This window comes from Pseudorca crassidens, chromosome 4 (genome assembly GCF_039906515.1).
Source record: "Pseudorca crassidens isolate mPseCra1 chromosome 4, mPseCra1.hap1, whole genome shotgun sequence".
NCBI classification, from domain to species: domain Eukaryota; kingdom Metazoa; phylum Chordata; class Mammalia; order Artiodactyla; family Delphinidae; genus Pseudorca; species Pseudorca crassidens.
The window spans coordinates 29894404-29912356 of record NC_090299.1 but is presented as its reverse complement, the minus strand read 5'-3'; the positions used below and the strand labels follow the sequence as shown (position 1 = coordinate 29912356).

At 40.3% G+C, this 17953-nt stretch overlaps 1 protein-coding gene across 2 annotated transcripts in view; it reads left to right on the top strand.

Annotated features, from left to right (window-relative positions):
• EGF (epidermal growth factor) overlaps nucleotides 1–17953 on the top strand; it is a 94486-nt gene that overhangs the window by 63732 nt on the left and 12801 nt on the right. For both annotated transcript variants that reach the window (XM_067735322.1, XM_067735321.1), the window contains exons 15-20: nucleotides 627–776; nucleotides 3724–3843; nucleotides 7994–8110; nucleotides 9139–9264; nucleotides 12773–12895; nucleotides 14518–14662. In XM_067735322.1, coding sequence (XP_067591423.1) covers nucleotides 627–776; nucleotides 3724–3843; nucleotides 7994–8110; nucleotides 9139–9264; nucleotides 12773–12895; nucleotides 14518–14662 — 781 coding nt within the window. The remainder of the gene's footprint in view (nucleotides 1–626; nucleotides 777–3723; nucleotides 3844–7993; nucleotides 8111–9138; nucleotides 9265–12772; nucleotides 12896–14517; nucleotides 14663–17953) is intronic.

Sequence of the window (17953 nt, the reverse complement as noted above, 5' to 3'; positions counted from 1 at the left end):
GGGTGTGTGTTGCACTTCTCACTAATTTGGGTAGATGTTAAGATCTCCTGAGATTTGGTAAACTAAGATAGTCTGGTAATAAGTTTGGGCTTTATCCCTCCAACCTCAACTTTTCTTCTCCTGAGTAGCTTTTACTTATTTGCTTCTTTTCAGAGACTTTTGGGTTAAAGGCACTAAGGGCAGGGGCAGGGATGGGTGGGGGGAGCGATTTAGAAACCCGCAGTGGAAGCTTCTGCCTACACTGGGCTTTTCCCCACCTCCTGAGAATGCAAGTGAGTGAGCTTCAGCCAGGAGTAGGTAAGCAGATGGAAAAGGCACTTAGTTTCCCACAATAACTCTTCTTTCTGAATCACCCTTTGTCAGTCTGACTAGATTATAAGTCAGGAAATAGGAGTCCTATCTTCCCAAGTAGCTTCTTGAACAAAGGTACTGGCTAAACTCAATACTCCTAAGGTAATCACATTCTGAGCTTATCTTAGAACCAGTGGCTCTTTATAGGAACTCTTCTGAAATAGCTCTTGATATAAACAGCTCCATTTAGATAGTTTCTTTCTCCCAAAGCTGTACACTGATTTTACACCTTTTCATCTCCAAGCCCATCTGTGAATGTACCTCCTCTCTGCTAGGAGCAGATGCCTGCTTACATCAAAACGGAGGCTGTGAACATATTTGCGAAGAGAGGTTTGGAACTGCTCAGTGTTTGTGTCGTGAAGGTTTCGTGAAAGCTCCAGATGGAAGAATGTGTCTGGCTCTGAATGGCCATCAGATATTGGCAGGTAATATGATAAACTATGTGGCCAAATTGTCTTACTTTAGCTCAGGAATATTGTCCTACATTGATTTTTATGCTTGTGCTAATTTTTAATATTTTGTATTCTTAAAAGCTCCCTTGCTTTTAGCGATGCCAAGCTGTCTTCCACCCCACCCCACCAATGAGTTTGGCCTCCTCATTACAAACTAAATTCAATTGACTTCTTCTAGCTGTAAAATTAATGAACAAAAGATCATATTCCAAGTCTTAAGTTCCAGTGCTCCAGGCCCCCATTTTTGGTGGAGTAGCCCATCCTTGGAAATAAATGCCAGTATTTTACCAATTCAGGGAAGGTTCAAAGACATTTTGTTTAGAAGTTTTATGGCCTCAATTTTAGAGGTAGTCATATATAAACCCCCTGCCACATGACTGTCTTTATATGAAAAGCAAAGTCCTTTGTAATAAATAAGTTTAGGATACCAAACAGGTGTAGGGAATCCAGCTCGACAAGGCTTGTGATCCACGTTTTTAAAAACTAAACGTAGGGCTTCCCTGGTGGCGCAGTGGTTGGGAGTCCGCCTGCCGATGCAGGGCACACGGGTTCGTGCCCCGGTCCGGGAGGATCCCACATGCCGCGGAGCGGCTGGGCCCGTGAGCCATGGCCGCTGAGCCTGCGTGTCCGGAGCCTGTGCTCCGCAACAGGAGAGGCCACAGCAGTGAGAGGCCCGCGTACAGCAAAACAAAACAAAAAGCTAAACGTGACTTTGAGGGAAGAGATCTAATATGACATGTAAACAGTAGTACTGATTTACTTCCCTTGAATGTGTATCCAAACAGGTAAGTTGTATTTGGATTCATCTCTTGATACCTTATACCAAAGAGAACTTAAATTTTATTTTAGATGTTTTTTAAAAATTCATATTTATCCAATAGGCATGATATGTTAGGTGACATTGACAGCAAATAAATGGATTAATTTATCCATGGACCAGAATTGAATAGTTTGGATTTTCTGAACTTTCTACCAATGGTTGCCTTAGGATAACAGTTCTCAATCTTTTTGGTTTCGGAGCCTTTTTACACTCTTAAAAATGATTGAAAAACTCGAGTCTTTGTGTGGGTTATATTTATCAAGATTTATGGTATTAGAAATTAAGACTAAAAATTTTAGTATCTCTATTAAAGTTACAGTAATATTCCATTATATGGGAACATGTTTTTATGAAAATAAATGAAATAACTCTATTTTTCCAAACAAAACTATGTAGTAAGAAGAATGGTGTTGTTTTACGTGTATATCTTTAATATCTGACTTAATAGAAGGCAGCCAGATTCTCCCATCTGCCCCTCTGTTAAAGCTGTTGGTGTGTTGTTTTGTTTGAAGCCTATGAAGAAAATCAGACACACATGGAGCTGGAAAAGGGAAGATTGCTTAATAGCCTTTTCAGAGGACTTTTTTGTATATGTTCTTTTGATATTATATATATCAGAACTAGACAGGTGGTAGTTTCTTAGAGTTAGTTGCAATGTGGAATCTGAAGCCATATCAATGAACATTTTGTCCTCTGCTGTGTTAAAACCCAGTGTTCTGTTTTGTACTTTGAGTGGATCTTTCGCCATGCATGATTTTGTTGCATCATGTTTTGGTCATTTAAAAATATTGATTGACTGAGTTACACAAGTCTGCCACATATCACATTAATATACCTACAATAGCATTAACTAATTATTATTATCAAACTCATCAGCAAAGTCTTTGAGTGTCTGGATTTTGTTAAAATTTTTTTGTGGAAAATTTTCCAGAATTCTACTTTCCACTTGAAAGCTTAAATTTTATTACTGGCAACAAGCACCGTGAGCTAATTTTCCTTGAAGTGACAGCATCACTTCATTCATTGTTGAGAAAATATCAAATCCCCAAATGTTAATGACATAGTTTATCAAACATTCTTTCAGGTAAAAATCATGTTCAATGAAAAAAAAAAGAGCCTAGTTTTAGCTCGTATCTCTGAGAGTTCACAGGAGCCTTTCCTCCAGCTTCAGTGTGTGCACAGTGTTTTATGTGTTGCTTCCCATTTCATTACGCAGAAGATTAAAGAGCCAGGTAGTCTATGGTCAAGATTTTTAAAAATTAGTAATTTTACTGCTCCATCATGGGCTTTTAAAGGTGAAACTGGAGTGTGAGTGTGTGTGTGTGTGTGTGTGTGTGTATGTGTATGTGGCTGTGAAGAACATGACCACAGTAGAGAACATGCTACTAGTATCATGACGATTCACGCTAAAGCACCACACTTTCACCCCTGTCTGCTTTTGCCCCATCGCTTATCAATGTTGACAGTGAAAATAACAATACAGTTATTTGCCTTTTATGAAAATAGTTTTGACCTTCTAGTTGCCATGCAGTGAGACCCCAGGGATCCATGGCCCACACTTAGAGGATACACAGTGTTTTAGGGGATCCATTTCTTCCATGTTCTGGGGAGTTGCATGGGTCCCATGCCTATGTTAAATTATAGCTTGTTTATGCCCTTCCACATTTCTAAATACTGGCAAAATCAGGCTAAAATAAATGTTATAAGCAGCTTAAAGGAGAAGGGGTATATAGGAAAGGCAGGTTGGGGAGATCATCTCACTAATTTGTCCTCAGTAATGGCGAGCAGTGATTATGGGCTGATTATGTTCACGAGGATTTTGGTATTCTACTTTGACTGTTTTTGCCAGTACCGAGAAGAGTCCTGTCTTTCTTCCCTACTGGCTCTCCCCACCCTCAATTATAAGTGCATGGAGTAAAGCTGAGAGGGTGTAGTGTAGCAGAGAAGGTTTTCTACGCCACCGAGACCCTGGCAGTTTTTCTGAATCCTCCGACTCTAAGAAAGAGTCTGAACTCACACAAACAGTCATAAATATAAATTAACTCAAACATTTCTTGAATCACAAAAGGTAAATTAATTGTATCCGTTGGCCTTCAATAGGTAGTGGAGCAGATCTGAGTAATGGAGTAATACCGTTGGACATCTTACCCAGCAGTAGAGAGCTTGAAGATAATATTACAGAATCTCAGCATATGCTAGTGGCTGAAATCATGGTGTCAGGTATGAATAATGAGTTCTCCAATACAGCTTTGGTTCCAATAATTTCCATCCTACTAATTAGAAATTCTGAATGAACTCTCTAACTTAATGTTGACTAAATCTACACAAAGCTAGCGAAGACAAACTTTGGACTCAAGCTTCGGTCCTTCTCTTCTGAATGGTTTATCTGAGGAAGATGGCTCCCATATAAGACTGGACATGAACTTTACTCATTGAGGGTTGTTGGACTGAATCTTTTTTGAAGAAATCTAACTTGGAAAAAAAAGTGAAAAATAGGCCAGGACAGATTTGGGTGTATCCCCATCCATGCCTAGTATTTTTGGTGTTTGGCCCATTTAGCTTTACTTCTGTCAGTGTGAAAAGCAGATGGTCGCTGATAAGCAAATATAGGCTGGTTGCTTCAGCTGCTCCAGAAAGTCCACAAACAGCAAATGTTAGATTTTTTTTTTCTTCTATAATATATTGCCCATTTATCAGCAAAATGCTAAATAATTTATTCAGTATGTAACGACTTTAGGAAACCTAATTCTTTTAGAGTCTGTGTTCACTCATGAAGCCAGTGGTTTTCAAACTGGGCTTAGCTCAGCCCTAAAGCTTCTGCAAACCCCACCTCTTCTTCATGCTAAGTCTCTGCCTTTCAATCAGTGCAGCTCTGCTTTGAAGCATTTTATTTATTTATATTTCGGAGTGAGACTTAATTTTAACACTATGTGGCTAAAAATAAATTTGAGAACTCCACATTAGGGCATTATATGCACTTAACCACAGCTTTTGTGGTCAGCAAACTACAATTTTCGAGGCCCTGGGACCTCTTACCCCTTCTTAGAGGATTTTATCAGTGTGATTTTTGATAAAATACAAAGAGGTGAATATTTTTAGTAATAATAATTTTTACAGAACTTTAGAGTTTACCAGGTCCTTTAAGTATATCCTCTAATTTGACCCTTATCACAATCATTTTACAGATTTGAAAACTAAGATATGTGAAGTTAGTGACCCGACCAAAGATTTTGAAAATTATGACCAAGTAATTAATTCATATCAAGAAAAGAATGACTGGAAACATGGTCATGTTAGGAGTATTATTCATTTGGTGACTATTTATTTGCCATACACCGTGCTAAATGCTGGTGATACCATACTTAGCTAAATATAGCCCCAGCCTCCAAGGTCATAGTCAGATGTGGAGACAATGTGGTAGAATGAAACAATATACATAATATATATTAGCAGTATAGAGAACCTTTTCAAAGTCACTAGGAATCCCTAGAGGTTCACAGAGGATATTTTGAAAGGCTAATGTTTGGGGGACTCAAAGACCAAGGTGAATGACAGACAGTAAATTAGGCCACGTGGGTGGCATGGGGGGGTGACAAAATGGCTAAAGATTTGGAATACATATATAACAGGCTGTGTTTGGCTTCATGCCTGGAGACGGTACTCTGCCTCGTGCGGAATAAATGTCTTGGTGAAGATCACCTCGTCTTTCCCTCCCTGGATTGTGTTCTATTTTGTCTTAGCCTGTAAAGTTTTAGTTCTACCTGTGTTAGGCAAAGGGGTCTTATTTATATTTTGTTGTGAAATTTCATTTCAAACAAGTATCTATACTAAAAAAAAATTGAAAACTTTATGTTAGATTTTAGGTCCATATCTTTTTATTCTCCAAAGACAGAGTCACATGGAGCAAGCAGATCTGTGTACAACATGGCAAAGAGGTTCAATCCTAAAAAGTTTCATTGTCAAATTCACTAAAATCACGAATTCTTCTAAATTCATGAATAAAATGTAAAATTCTTAACGTAGCCTGTTGAGCCCTGGAGAAACTAGCCTGTACCCACCTCACCAGCCTCAATTTGTGCCTTCTATCCCCAGCTTTCTATGGCCTGCTTCCATTACACGGGCCTTTCCTATAACATGCGGGTGTTGTTTTCTCGGCCTACAGTGCTCTTTCTAACCCCACCTCCCCAAGTCCTGTGTATCCTTCAGATCTCAGCTTAATATGCTCTTTCGCAGCAAGCCTTTCCTAGTCTCCTGACCAGGTGAGGCGAGAGTTGTTTCAGCTCTCTTGGAACCCAGTACTTTTTCTTGATTGTGCTTATTACATCTGTACTTCAATAAATAATCATGTAAGAAAACAGAGCCCTTGTCTATGTTCTCCACCACCGTATTTTGAGCCCTCATAAGGCTCTGGCACATAGTAGGTACTTCAAAATGAATTAATTTTGTTAATTTTACAAACAGACCCCAGAGTCTTTTCTAGCGTGATAAGGCTAATTCTGATTCAGGCTGTCACAGTACTCTTCTTCTTTATCATTCTTATCTAGATATGTAGATAAAATATTTTATAGTTCTCAAAAGATTCTTTTAAAAATCACTTCTTCTTCAAGTGCGTACAACAACCATGTGAAGTCGACTGGACAGAAACTGTCATCTGCGTTTTAGAGAAGAGGCGCGTGAAGCATAAGTGCCTTCCTTGTGGAGCTTAGTTTGTGGCAGAAGGAGCTTTGGCTGTGGCTCATCCCTCCTGCAACTGCACATCCATTGCTTTTCAGTATGCAAAGCTGCCTCGGGGTTTGCAAGTTACCAAATAAATCCTGAATCATATGTTAATTTAAGATAATTCCGCAAATGATTTAAAATGTCTTGGGTAATTTGATACTGTCCACCATATACTCTGAACAGCCTTGTGATTTGGGAGCTAGTCTTCCAAATAAATGCTGAATCCAATGGATAATTGATTTAGTCTGAACTTATCCATCTCCAAGAGTCATGAGTGACAGGAGGTGACCAAGCAAACATGAAAGGCCCGTGTTCCCACAAGAACAATCTTCTCAAATAGCTAAGCAAATCAAACGCCATTAGCTGATGTCTGCATTCACATGGCACCTGACTCCTATTTAGATCATTTAACTTTCTTTAATTTATGGGCAACTTTGGAGGGTTTCTTGACCTCTTCTATACTCAGATGAGCAAATTTACCAGTGAAAAGACAGAAGATAGTTTATGTCCTACTGTGGTATGTCAGGTACCCCCAACTCCAACAGAGAGGAGGCATTTGGAGAATGATTATATACCTAAGTAGCTAAAGGAAAAAAAAAAAACTTGCTCACGTTTATGGCTCAAAAGGCAACTCAGTCTTCTGGGGCATTTGCATTTCATTGGAGTACGAAATGAAATGATCCTTTTACAGCATTTAGTTTGTATGGTTCATGACTCTGTAAAAGTGCTTTGAGGTGGGGCTTCCCTGGTGGCGCAGTGGTTAAGAATCCGCTTGCCAATGCAGGGGACACGGGTTCGAGCCCTGGTCCGGGAAGATCCCATATGCCACAGAGCAGCCAAGCCTGTGTGCCACAACTACTGAGCCTGTGCTCTAGAGGCCATGAGCCACAACTACTGAAGCCCACGCACCTAGAGCCCATGCTCTGCAACAAGAAAAGCCACCGCAATGAGAAGCCTGCGCGCTGCAACGAAGAGTAGCCCCCGCTTGCCGCAACTAGAGAAAGCCCGCACACAGTAACAAAGACCCAACACAGCCAAAAATAATAAATTTGAAAAAAAAAAAAGTGCCTTGAGGTTTGCAAGTCACAGCATAAATCTTGATAATAAACATACATTTTGACATATACATTCTATTATATATCAAACATAATTTTAGTAAATTGACAATAAATCTTTTTACGGTTAAATCTCTTTGCCATGTTGGTACACAGATCTACTTGCTACATATTAGTTGCGTATCTTTGAGAGATAAGAATATATTGACCCCTTTTGTATGTCACAACGGTTGGGAATTCTCAAATAAAGCAATACAATTTTTGAAGTTTGAGTCCATTTAGTCCTAGAAATTGTATAGTTCAAATTTGCAAATGCTTTAAAAAATTATAAATAAGTTCACACGGGGGTCTTTGAACACCACATAATTCTTTAAGACTAAAGATTTGTTGAGAGCATGTAAACAGAAACATATGGTTTGTGGATCCTTTAATATAGATATAGCTTACAGATCAGCACAGTGTTTCTATTTGGAGGTTAACCTGCCCCAGAACTTGAGAAAGGAAGTACTGGAATTTTTGGTAGAATGCAAAACATTGAAGTCCATTTTCTTCTCTGAGGTCTGGAAATAATCCTGTGGGGTTCTCGCTGTTTGCAGATGATGATGACTGTAGTGCCTTGGGATGCAGTACACAGGCTTGGTGTGTTTCAGAGGGAGAGAATGTCACGTGTCGGTGTTTGAAAGGATTTGCTGGAGATGGAAAACAGTGTTCTGGTAAGAGCAAAATCCAAATACACACAATATCTGGAAAATAGTGAATCAGAAACATTCTCTCAGATCATACTGATTCAAAATCTCCCTCAGGATTGAATACATTATTTGATATTAGCTAAAAAGGTAATGGGTGTATGAATAGAAAATAAGAAACATAACATATTGTTATATTACATTGAGTTATATTAAAATTCCATGATATAGACAATTGACATTAAGGAGAAGAATATTTTTAATATAATTGATTTTTAAAAAATATTTATTTCATTTACTTTATTTTTGGCTGTGTTGGGTCTTTGTTGCTGCACGCAGACTCTCTAGTCTTTGCGAGCGGGGGCTACTCTTCATTGCGGTGCACGGGCTTCTCATCACAGTGGCTTCTCTTGCTGCGGAGCACAGGCTCTAGGCACGTGGGCTTCAGTAGTTGTGGCACGCGGGCCCAGTAGTTGTGGCTCGTGGGCTATAGAGCACAGGCTCAGTAGTTGTGGCGCATGGGCTTAGTTGCTCCACGGCATGTGGGATCTTCCCGAATCAGGGCTCAAACCTGTGTCCCCTGCGTTGGCAGGCGGATTCTTAACCACTGCGCCACCAGGGAAGCCCCAAGGAGAAGAATTTATAATTAGCTTTAAAAGCATGAATTTGAGTTCAAGTCAAATTTATAAACTCCCCAATTCCAATAAAAACACAGCTTCCCCCCACCCAAAGGCTTAGGTCATAAGTTTTAGTTTATTAAATAGGTTTTGCTGGATGGGTTACTATTTTACATTGATAGCCATTATTGTAAATGTTCTTATGGTCTGAAACTCTGGCACAAAGTGATTTACTTACACTAATGAAACACTGAGAAATCTGTAAAAATTGATTCAGAAATGAACTTTAAGTCCAAGATGGAGGGTTTGCATCACGTTTGCAAGCAGTACCTGTAAATGGCTGGATGATTGTATGTAAGATTATACTATCCTTTCCTACTCTTTTCCTTTATACCAGGATTGCCTATGTATTTCACTAGCTCATCATTTTGCCCACAGATATAGATGAATGTCAGATGGGTATCTCAGTTTGCCCTCCCACCTCCTCCAAGTGCATCAATACTGAAGGCGGCCATGTCTGCCGGTGCTCAGAAGGCTACCAGGGAGATGGGATCCACTGCCTCGGTAAGAGAGCTGTGTGCAGAGGGCCAAGGGTGAAGGCAGGCCTTGGAGAATCACCAAACACTGGGTGTGGCGGGCCAAGAAAAGACAGGAGAGAATTGCGCTGACACACATGTTTAAGACTAAAAGAGGAGTTGTGTGATCTGTTCAAACTGACGTATTTCAGTTTGGGGTAAATAGTCAATTTCGTGCCCTTTGGCCATGACCGCACTAGTCAGCTTCTACACTCTGCAGAGGCTGTTTTCCCCTCTGCCTTTCTAATTCTTTCTCCAGGGGTTGAGTGACATCAGTGCCTCATCGATAACTCCACACCTCGAGCCATCATGGGGGGAACTGGGCAGCATTTTCTTTGTCACTGAATTTGGCAATTGAACCGTGGTGAACTGCAGGGCTGATGTGGGTTTGTTGGAGGTCACGGCTGTGTGTAAAGGGAAGGAGGCGTGGTTCTGTGAAAGGGCTCACAGCTGGCTCTTGATAAGTTCAAGCCGTTGACATTTAGAATCAAGCAAGGAATGATTAAGACTCTTTCATAATCACCATCCTCTGCCAAGGTCTGGGTGTGGCTTGCTGGGTTGGGAGTTCACCTAGTGGATGTCATGTACCATTCCAGGTGTAACACAATGTCACGGTACAAGTGAAGACCTGCCTGAAGCCATCTTGGCCCGGTAAAATAGTTATCTCAAGTTTTATGGGGCTTTAACATGTCTCTTTCAGTATTTTCCTTTCCTTCTGAAAACATAAAAATCTTTTTGCTGTGAGGGGCAGATGCCTTGATAACAAACTAAAATGGCATTGCTTTCTCGCACATGTTGAGGTTAAAGATGAAATATCAGTCGTAACTACCAATTTTCTGGACCTGGTTGGTTTAAATCAGACGTTTATCAGATTAGTTTTGTGGAGTCCACAGACATCTGTAAAGGCTCTTTTCAGCACATATTTGGCTGTCAATTGGGAAAATGTCACTGCTCTAATTAAGCAGGCTCCTAGATAATTTAGACAAACAGGCTTTATATTTAATTTACTTTGAAGAAAAAGGAAGGTATACTTTCTTGGATGTTTAAACTCATTATACTCTGGATTCTCACTCTGTTACTCACGCATCTCAATCCATAGAGCAGAGTGTCATGGCCCAGCCTGCCTGGTTGGCGTGGCGTCTCGGGCCACATGGAAGCCCTGAGCTTGTTCTTGTTCTCCGCACTGCCCCCCAGCCCCATGTATATACAGTAGATATAGAGATGTAGTAGATACAGTGCTTTGAACCATGCCCGGCACACAATAAGTGCTATATAAAACTGTTGTTGTTATTCTTAAGAGTAGCTGTGTTTCTTGGCCAACAGTACATCATTTTTGCTTCTCTCTCATTCTCAAGGTGATGGTTCATAGAGATTGCAGTAGGATGTCAGTTTAAAAAAAAAAAAAGACTCCCTTTGGGCTATTCAGGTTAGCGATTCAATGTGGCAAATATTTAATTGACCCCTATTAGTGCAAAGACACAGTACTGGGATCTGTGAGGAATGCCGAGATGAGGAAGGCATGGAGAATATGATCTAAAAGAAATGCAACTGTGATAAGGGGTGAAGAAAGGTATGCATCATAAGAGAAGTAAAAACTAAGTGGAAGTTCAGAACCGGTAGACATATCTGTTTGAGGTATTGGGAAAGACTTCATGGAGGAAGTTTCGTTTTGGATGGAACTGGGGGCATAAGTACATTTTTATTATGCAGAAATGTGAAGGAGTGGGGAACACTGCAGGCATGAACATATCACAGGTCTTATTTGGGGGGGGGGTAGAGAAAAGCCTAGAGTCTTAAGTGTAGACTGTGTGTCTATACTTGTGTGAAGGAGAACAGAAACTGGGTCTGGCAAGGTGATGTCTCCATCTGCTCTGGCTACCATCAAAAGTACTGTGTAGACTGGGTGGCCTAAACAACAGACATTTATTTTCTTAGAGTTCTGGAGGCCAGGAGTCCCAAATTAAGGTGCTGGCAGATTTGGTTCCTGGTGAGGACTCTTCCTGGCTTGCAGACGGCCCCCTTCTTACTCCACACTCACCTGCCCTTTCCTCTGTGGCTTGTGGAGAGAGTGAGAGAGGGAGAGAGAGATACCTCTGGTATCTCTTCCTCTTCTTAGAAGGACATCAATCCCGTTGGATTAGGGCCTCACTCTTATGACTTCATATAAGCTTGATTGCTTCCTTATAGGTCCTGTCTCCAAATATAGTCACTCTGGGGGTTAGGGCTTCAACATATGAATTTTGGGGAGATGCAATTCAGTCCATAACAGGTAAGTTGAGTTATATTTGTGGAAAACTAGAATCTGAAATTCAGGCATTGGGGTTTTACTTCTCTAGACCAGCACCATCCAGTAGAAATATAATGTGAGTCACATATATAATTTTAAATTTTTTGTAGCTACATTACAAAAAGCAAAAAGAAACAGGTGAACTTAATTTTAATAATATTTTATTTAATTCAATATATATCCCAAATATTAACAGCTTAATGTATAATCAATATAAAAAAGTATCATCATTATTTTAAAATTGGAGTATAGTTGCTTTACAGTGTTGTGTTAGTTTCTGCTGTACAGCAAAGTGAGTCAGCTATACGTATACATATATCCCCTCTTTTTTGGATTTCCTTCCTATTTAGGTCACCACAGAGCACTGAGTAGAGTTCCCTGTGCTATACAGTTGGTTCTCATTAGCTATCTATAATATAAAAATTACTGATATATTTTATGTTCTTTCATAGTTGGTACTACGTCCACAAAATCTGGCGTGTGTTTTACACTTACAGTACATTTCAGTGTGGACTAGCTGCAGTTCAGGTGCTCAGTACCTACATATGGCGATGGCTACCATATGAGGCAGCACAGCTCTAGGAAACAGACAACTACTGGCAGCATCTGAGTCGAGTGGTGCAGTGACGGGAGACGTGGTTCGGGAAGATTAATGTGGCACTGGTGTTTAGGAGAGAAGTGGAGGAGAGATGGGATGCAGGGAATGTTGTAAGGCTGCTCCTCTTACAGCAATGGAAAATTGAAGAGAAGAAGGACCTAAAGGTTAGGGTGGTGGTAACTGAGAAAATAAAAGATGGGTAGTTGGGAAAAAAGTGATGACTTTGTTCATATTTATGTAAAAAAGGCAAAAATGTTGAATTTGATATGATCTGAACTACTAAATGTTTACCTAGAGATAGTTTACCATCTCCAACTTTCCCACTGAGCTACATGTGCTGGGAAATTTCCTTTCTTTCCAAGCAGTAGGAAAACTTCCAGCCTCATGTCAGGAGTTTACCTGCATGGGCAAGGAGCCAAGGGGCCCAGTCCATCTCTCTCTCCAACATTTATAATAGAATTTTTGAATCTAAAAATGTATAGAGCTCTGAGAACATGTGGCATGACAGAAGTTGAAGATGCTCCCTTTCCAGAATATTGGGGTTTCCAATTATACCACCCTCTGTCTCCTCTGCACCCTACTTTTCTCTTTCCTGCTCCCCTTTCCTGACAGATATTGATGAGTGCCAACTGGGTGTGCACACCTGTGGGGAAAATGCCGCCTGTACAAATACGGAGGGAAACTACACCTGCACATGTGCTGGCAACTCATCTGAACCTGGACGGATTTGCCCTGGTAGGTTGGTGGGTGGTCCAGATCCAAGGGGAGGGACTCGATTCTGAAAAAATCAGTACCCAAGTGTATTTCCATTAGAGCTTCTAGAAATCGTTCAGTTCAATCAGGCTGGTGAGTTTACTTTCCTGATTAGATTGATGCTGTGGTTGAGAATGTGAAATGGCCCAAGTTTTCTTAATTTAATAGCATCTGGAATAAATCCTTTTTTATTATTCACAATTCAATAAAGGTGGGAACACAGGTGGTTCTCTTTAACTATGCAGCTAATGTCCTGATTTGTAGTGTTGATTTTGGGGGCTGCTGGGAAAGCTCTGCAGGGCTAGACAGGTTGGGGAGGATGTCCGGACTCTTAGCATTTTGAATCACTTTCAAGGATTTTAAAATAAGCTTTTTCTGAACTTAAAAATTTTAATCTAAAGATAGAATCCCATTTTTAATGAACTTAAAGAAGTAGCAGAATCACTATTTTTTTTTTTCCCATTCCTTTAGGAAATAGCTGTTGCCAAAGTGAAGAGGTAGATACTATTTCATCTCGTTATATAAGGGGGAATATGGTTTGCAGAGGAATTGTTTTTTTAAATAAAGTTGGAGTTACAAGGGATATCAGTGTTCATCTATGCCATCTCTCCAGTTTCAAAATGGTCCTATTCCATTCTAGAAATTTGACATATGTCATTTGAAATTCTTAATAAAATTGCATTTAATTTTTTTTTAAGTCAGTATTTCTTGATCTGAATCAGAACTTCAAAAATGTTAATAATTGTCGCTTCCTTCTTCCTGAACCCTCCCCCATAACAGCAGTATCTTCTTACCATCAGCACCCAGAAGGGGAGCTGGCTTCATAGACCCTAGAAGCCAGGGTCAGCTAAGTCATCGCCAGCTATTTACCTGTCTCAGCTCTGCAAGCAGAAAACATCCTGAGAAAGGAAGGTTCTGCACTTGCTCGGGTCTCTGTTTTTTTAGCATATTATTTTCTCAAATAATTTGCTGTTCTTAAAGGTACTGAAAGACTCCTAATATTTATGTAGTCAGCTACACACCCTAATGTTTTCCTTTTCAAGAGCAGCAAACCATTCAATAAAACGGACTTCCCCACTTTGGCATCCCCTCTGTTATGGTAACATTTCCTTTCTGTCAAAGTTGCTAATCTTGTCTTTGAGGGCTCCCCTACAACTTAAATAGTTTTTAGAAGAAAGTCTCGTGTGGGAGAAATTTTTGAGACTCCCAGGAAACTAGTGGTAGTGGACTGTGTAGCGGTAGGTGGTTTATAAGTCATCAAGAGATACTGTTGTTCAGTGAGACGCTCTTAAGCTAACTGCTGTTTTTGGATGATGGATGTGCTTTTATAATGAGATCTGCACTCGGAATTCATATGGTCTTGGGATTGACCATTCTCTTACAGCTTCCAACATGCTTTATGTCAAATAATGCTGCACCTAAGGAAAGAATGGCTGGCTCCATGGTGAAGGACACGAGGTCTGGTTAAGAAAGTGAAACCGTTGTTCTCTATCACAACTATTGGTCTATCTCACAAATTGTTCACGGAAACTACTTCCTGATATCGATATCTGAAAGACCCCAATCACTTCAGAAAGTAAAAGAAATGCCTTTGCTTCTTCTAGACTCAACTCCACCCTCTCATCCCAGGGAGGATGGCCGCTCTCCTGGGAGAAATATTTACCCCGAATGTCCCCCGTCCCACGATGGGTACTGCCTCCATGGCGGCGTGTGTATGTATCTTGAAGCGGTCGACAGCTACGCCTGCAAGTAAGTCAAGCTATTTGTCTGATGGCACAGAGATATGATATCGCAGCCCATAACTTTTAGCAGATTCAGAAAACTTATACTGCGATTTTTCTATAATTAGGCGTTTCCATAGGGAAAAATAGATAATTTATATATGTAACCCTTTATTTACATATATAAATTCTGTGTGTGTATTACACCTTTCCTGCATATTTCACCACCCCCTGCCCCTAACCCGGTGCTAGTGGTAAATATTAAATGTAAGGAACTGGTTATTTTCCCTCTTATTTAAATAACTTGATGTTACTACTGGTATAGGCTGGGGATTAAACTGAGAGAATTTCTTAAAACTTTGATTTATTTTCTGCCAAATAGAAGGAGCGCATCAATGCTATGTTTCTGAATTTTAAAAAGTGTTATATATGTTCACACTGGACTTCTTGCCTTCAATGCTCAAAACTAACATATTTTTTCCCTCTTTACTTCCTAATAGTTGGCATTTACTTTTTTTTTTTTTTTTTTTTTTTGCGTTACGCGGGCCTCTCCCGTCGCGGAGCACAGGCTCCGAACGCGCAGGCTCAGTGGCCATGGCTCACGGGCCCAGGTGCTCCGCGGCATGTGGGATCTTCCCGGACCGGGGCACGAACCCGTGTCCCCTGCATCGGCAGGCGGACTCTCAACCACTGCGCCACCAGGGAAGCCCGGCATTTACATTTTTGTTGTTTGGTAACAACTGCTGGATGCAGCCATGGCTGCCTTTGCTCTGCTTTTGTCCCTGTGATGGTTTCAGTGGGCTAAGTGTCAACCTGAAGAGAGGGTTCAAGGAAGCCCTGGAACTATGAGGTGTTCCCACTGCACTCACTCAGAAACCATGCCCCTCAGTTTTTAGTACAAACCACACCCAGAAGATCTAGTTTTGTATCAAATCTTACTTTTAATTACTTTCATAATTTGAAGGCAATCGGAGGGAATTGATAGATACTGAAAAATGAATAGGTCTCCTATGGCTGGACTCCTGACTCATTGATAATTTTCTCTGTGCCTAGTGAAGGAATGATGAAATACTTCGATCCTCATGAATAGATGCTATGAGCTTAGAGGCTTTGATTATTTTATCGCTAATAATCAGCGGGAACATAGTCTAAATTATAAGAAGAATAAGTTATATTCTGTGACAAAGTAAATGGCCTTGCATTATAAATCACATCAGCCTGACACAAACAGTGAAAAATGCTCATGAATATTAGCAAAAATGACTCAGTTCTAATAGAAATCTGCTTTCATAGTCATATTTCATGCTGTGATTTTCTAACCTAAGATAAATTTAGTACTTAATGATAATCATCCTTGATTTTGATAATAAGAATCAAATTGTTTTTACCTGTTCCTGTCTTCTTGTTGTTACAGACAATGGAATTACGAAAACAAGTGTCCTAGCAATGGTTTGTGTTTCTCTCTGATACTTTAACTTTGGGTTATTAAAGACATTATAGACCTAGAGTCTGTCATACAAAGTGAAGTAAGTCAGAAAGAGAAAAACAAATACCATATGCTAACACATACATATGGAATCTAAAAAAAAAAAAGGTTCTGATGAACCTGGGGCAGGACAGGAATAAAGACTCAGATGTAGAGAATGGACTTGAGGACATGGGGAAGGGGAAGGGGAAGCTGGGATGAAGTGAGAGGGTGGCATGGACATATATACACTACCAAATGTAAAGTAGATAGCTAGTGGGAAGCAGCCGCATAGCACAGGGAGATCAGCTCGGTGCTTTGTGACCACCTAGAGGGGTGGGATAGGGAGGGTGGGAGGGAGACGCAAGAGGGAAGAGATATGGGAACATATGTATATGTATAACTGATTCACTTTGTTATAAAGCAGAAACTAACACACCATTGCAAAGCAATTATACTCCAATAAAGCTGTTAAAAGAAAAGAGGACATTATAATAAGAAGAAGGGTACTGCAGGGTTGCCTATTTGTGCTGCCTATAATGTGCTGCCTATTGCAGTCAGCACATTAATTTCATTTGGCCCTCATAGCAGCAATTCATCAAATGATTTGTGAACTCTTTAGCACACTGCTTTCCTTTCTGTCATTAAATCCTGATGAATATATCATATTCCCCTAATAATGTTTCAAACACGAGTTGCTCCAAAATGACAAGTAAGCGAGATCTAACACTTAAATTTAAGGACCTTCAATCAAAAGCAGCATTTAAAATATCACCAGAGTTCCCATTAATCTGGATCATTACTTTGTTTTTGAATTCTATGTTTAATAAAAGTGTGGTTTAATCAGATGTCCAACCCTTCCCTCCTTCCCCGCCCCAATGACCTCACCTTGTAGTTTTTTAATTCCATAATAACACATCTCTAAGGAGTGCTTCCCAGTCCAGCTTTTATTAGAAACACTTCACAGGCATCATTCCACACAGAGTGTTCTTAACGTTGTGAGCACGTTAATAAAGGAATGCACTTCCTTCCTTGTTTGGAGGCAACGAAAGCTCCCCTCAGATGCAAGACCCGCTGGCTGCCCCGGGGATGCAGAGGATGTGGGAACTGGAAGTCTCCACACCCAAGGTCCTCCTCACAGATTCCCCACTCTGGGGATTCTCAGAGGACCCCAAACCTCCTGAGCACAGAAGAGGTCCTCACTCATTCTGGTTTGTCTTTGAACCAACCCACACCCTATGGGGCATGTCTTCTTCAGCCCAAGTTCTCCCAACAACAGTGCTGTGAAATGTTTCATGAAAAAAGGGTTGTGAATGGGCAGAAGACCTAAACAGACATTTCTCCAAAGAAGATATACAGATTGCCAACAAACACATGAAAGGATGCTCAACATCACTAATCATTAGAGAAATGCAAATAAAACTACAGTGAGGTATCACCTCACACTGGTCAGAATGGCCATCATCAAAAAATCTACAAACAATAAATGCTGAAGAGGATGTGGAAAAAAGGGAACACTCTTGCACTGTTGGTGGGAATGTAAATTGATACAGCCACTATGGAGAACAGTATGGAGGTTCCTTAAAAAACTAAAAATAGAACTACCATATGACCCAGCAATCCCACTACTGGGCACATACCCTGAGAAAACCATAATTCAAAAAAGTCATGTACCACAATGTTTATTGCAGCACAATTTACAATAGGCAGGACATGGAAGCAACCTAAGTGTCCATCGACAGATGAATGGATAAAGATGTGGCACATATATACAATGGAATATTAGCCATACAAAGAAACGAAATTGAGTTATTTGTAGTGAAGTGGATGGACCTCAAGTCTGTCATACAGAGT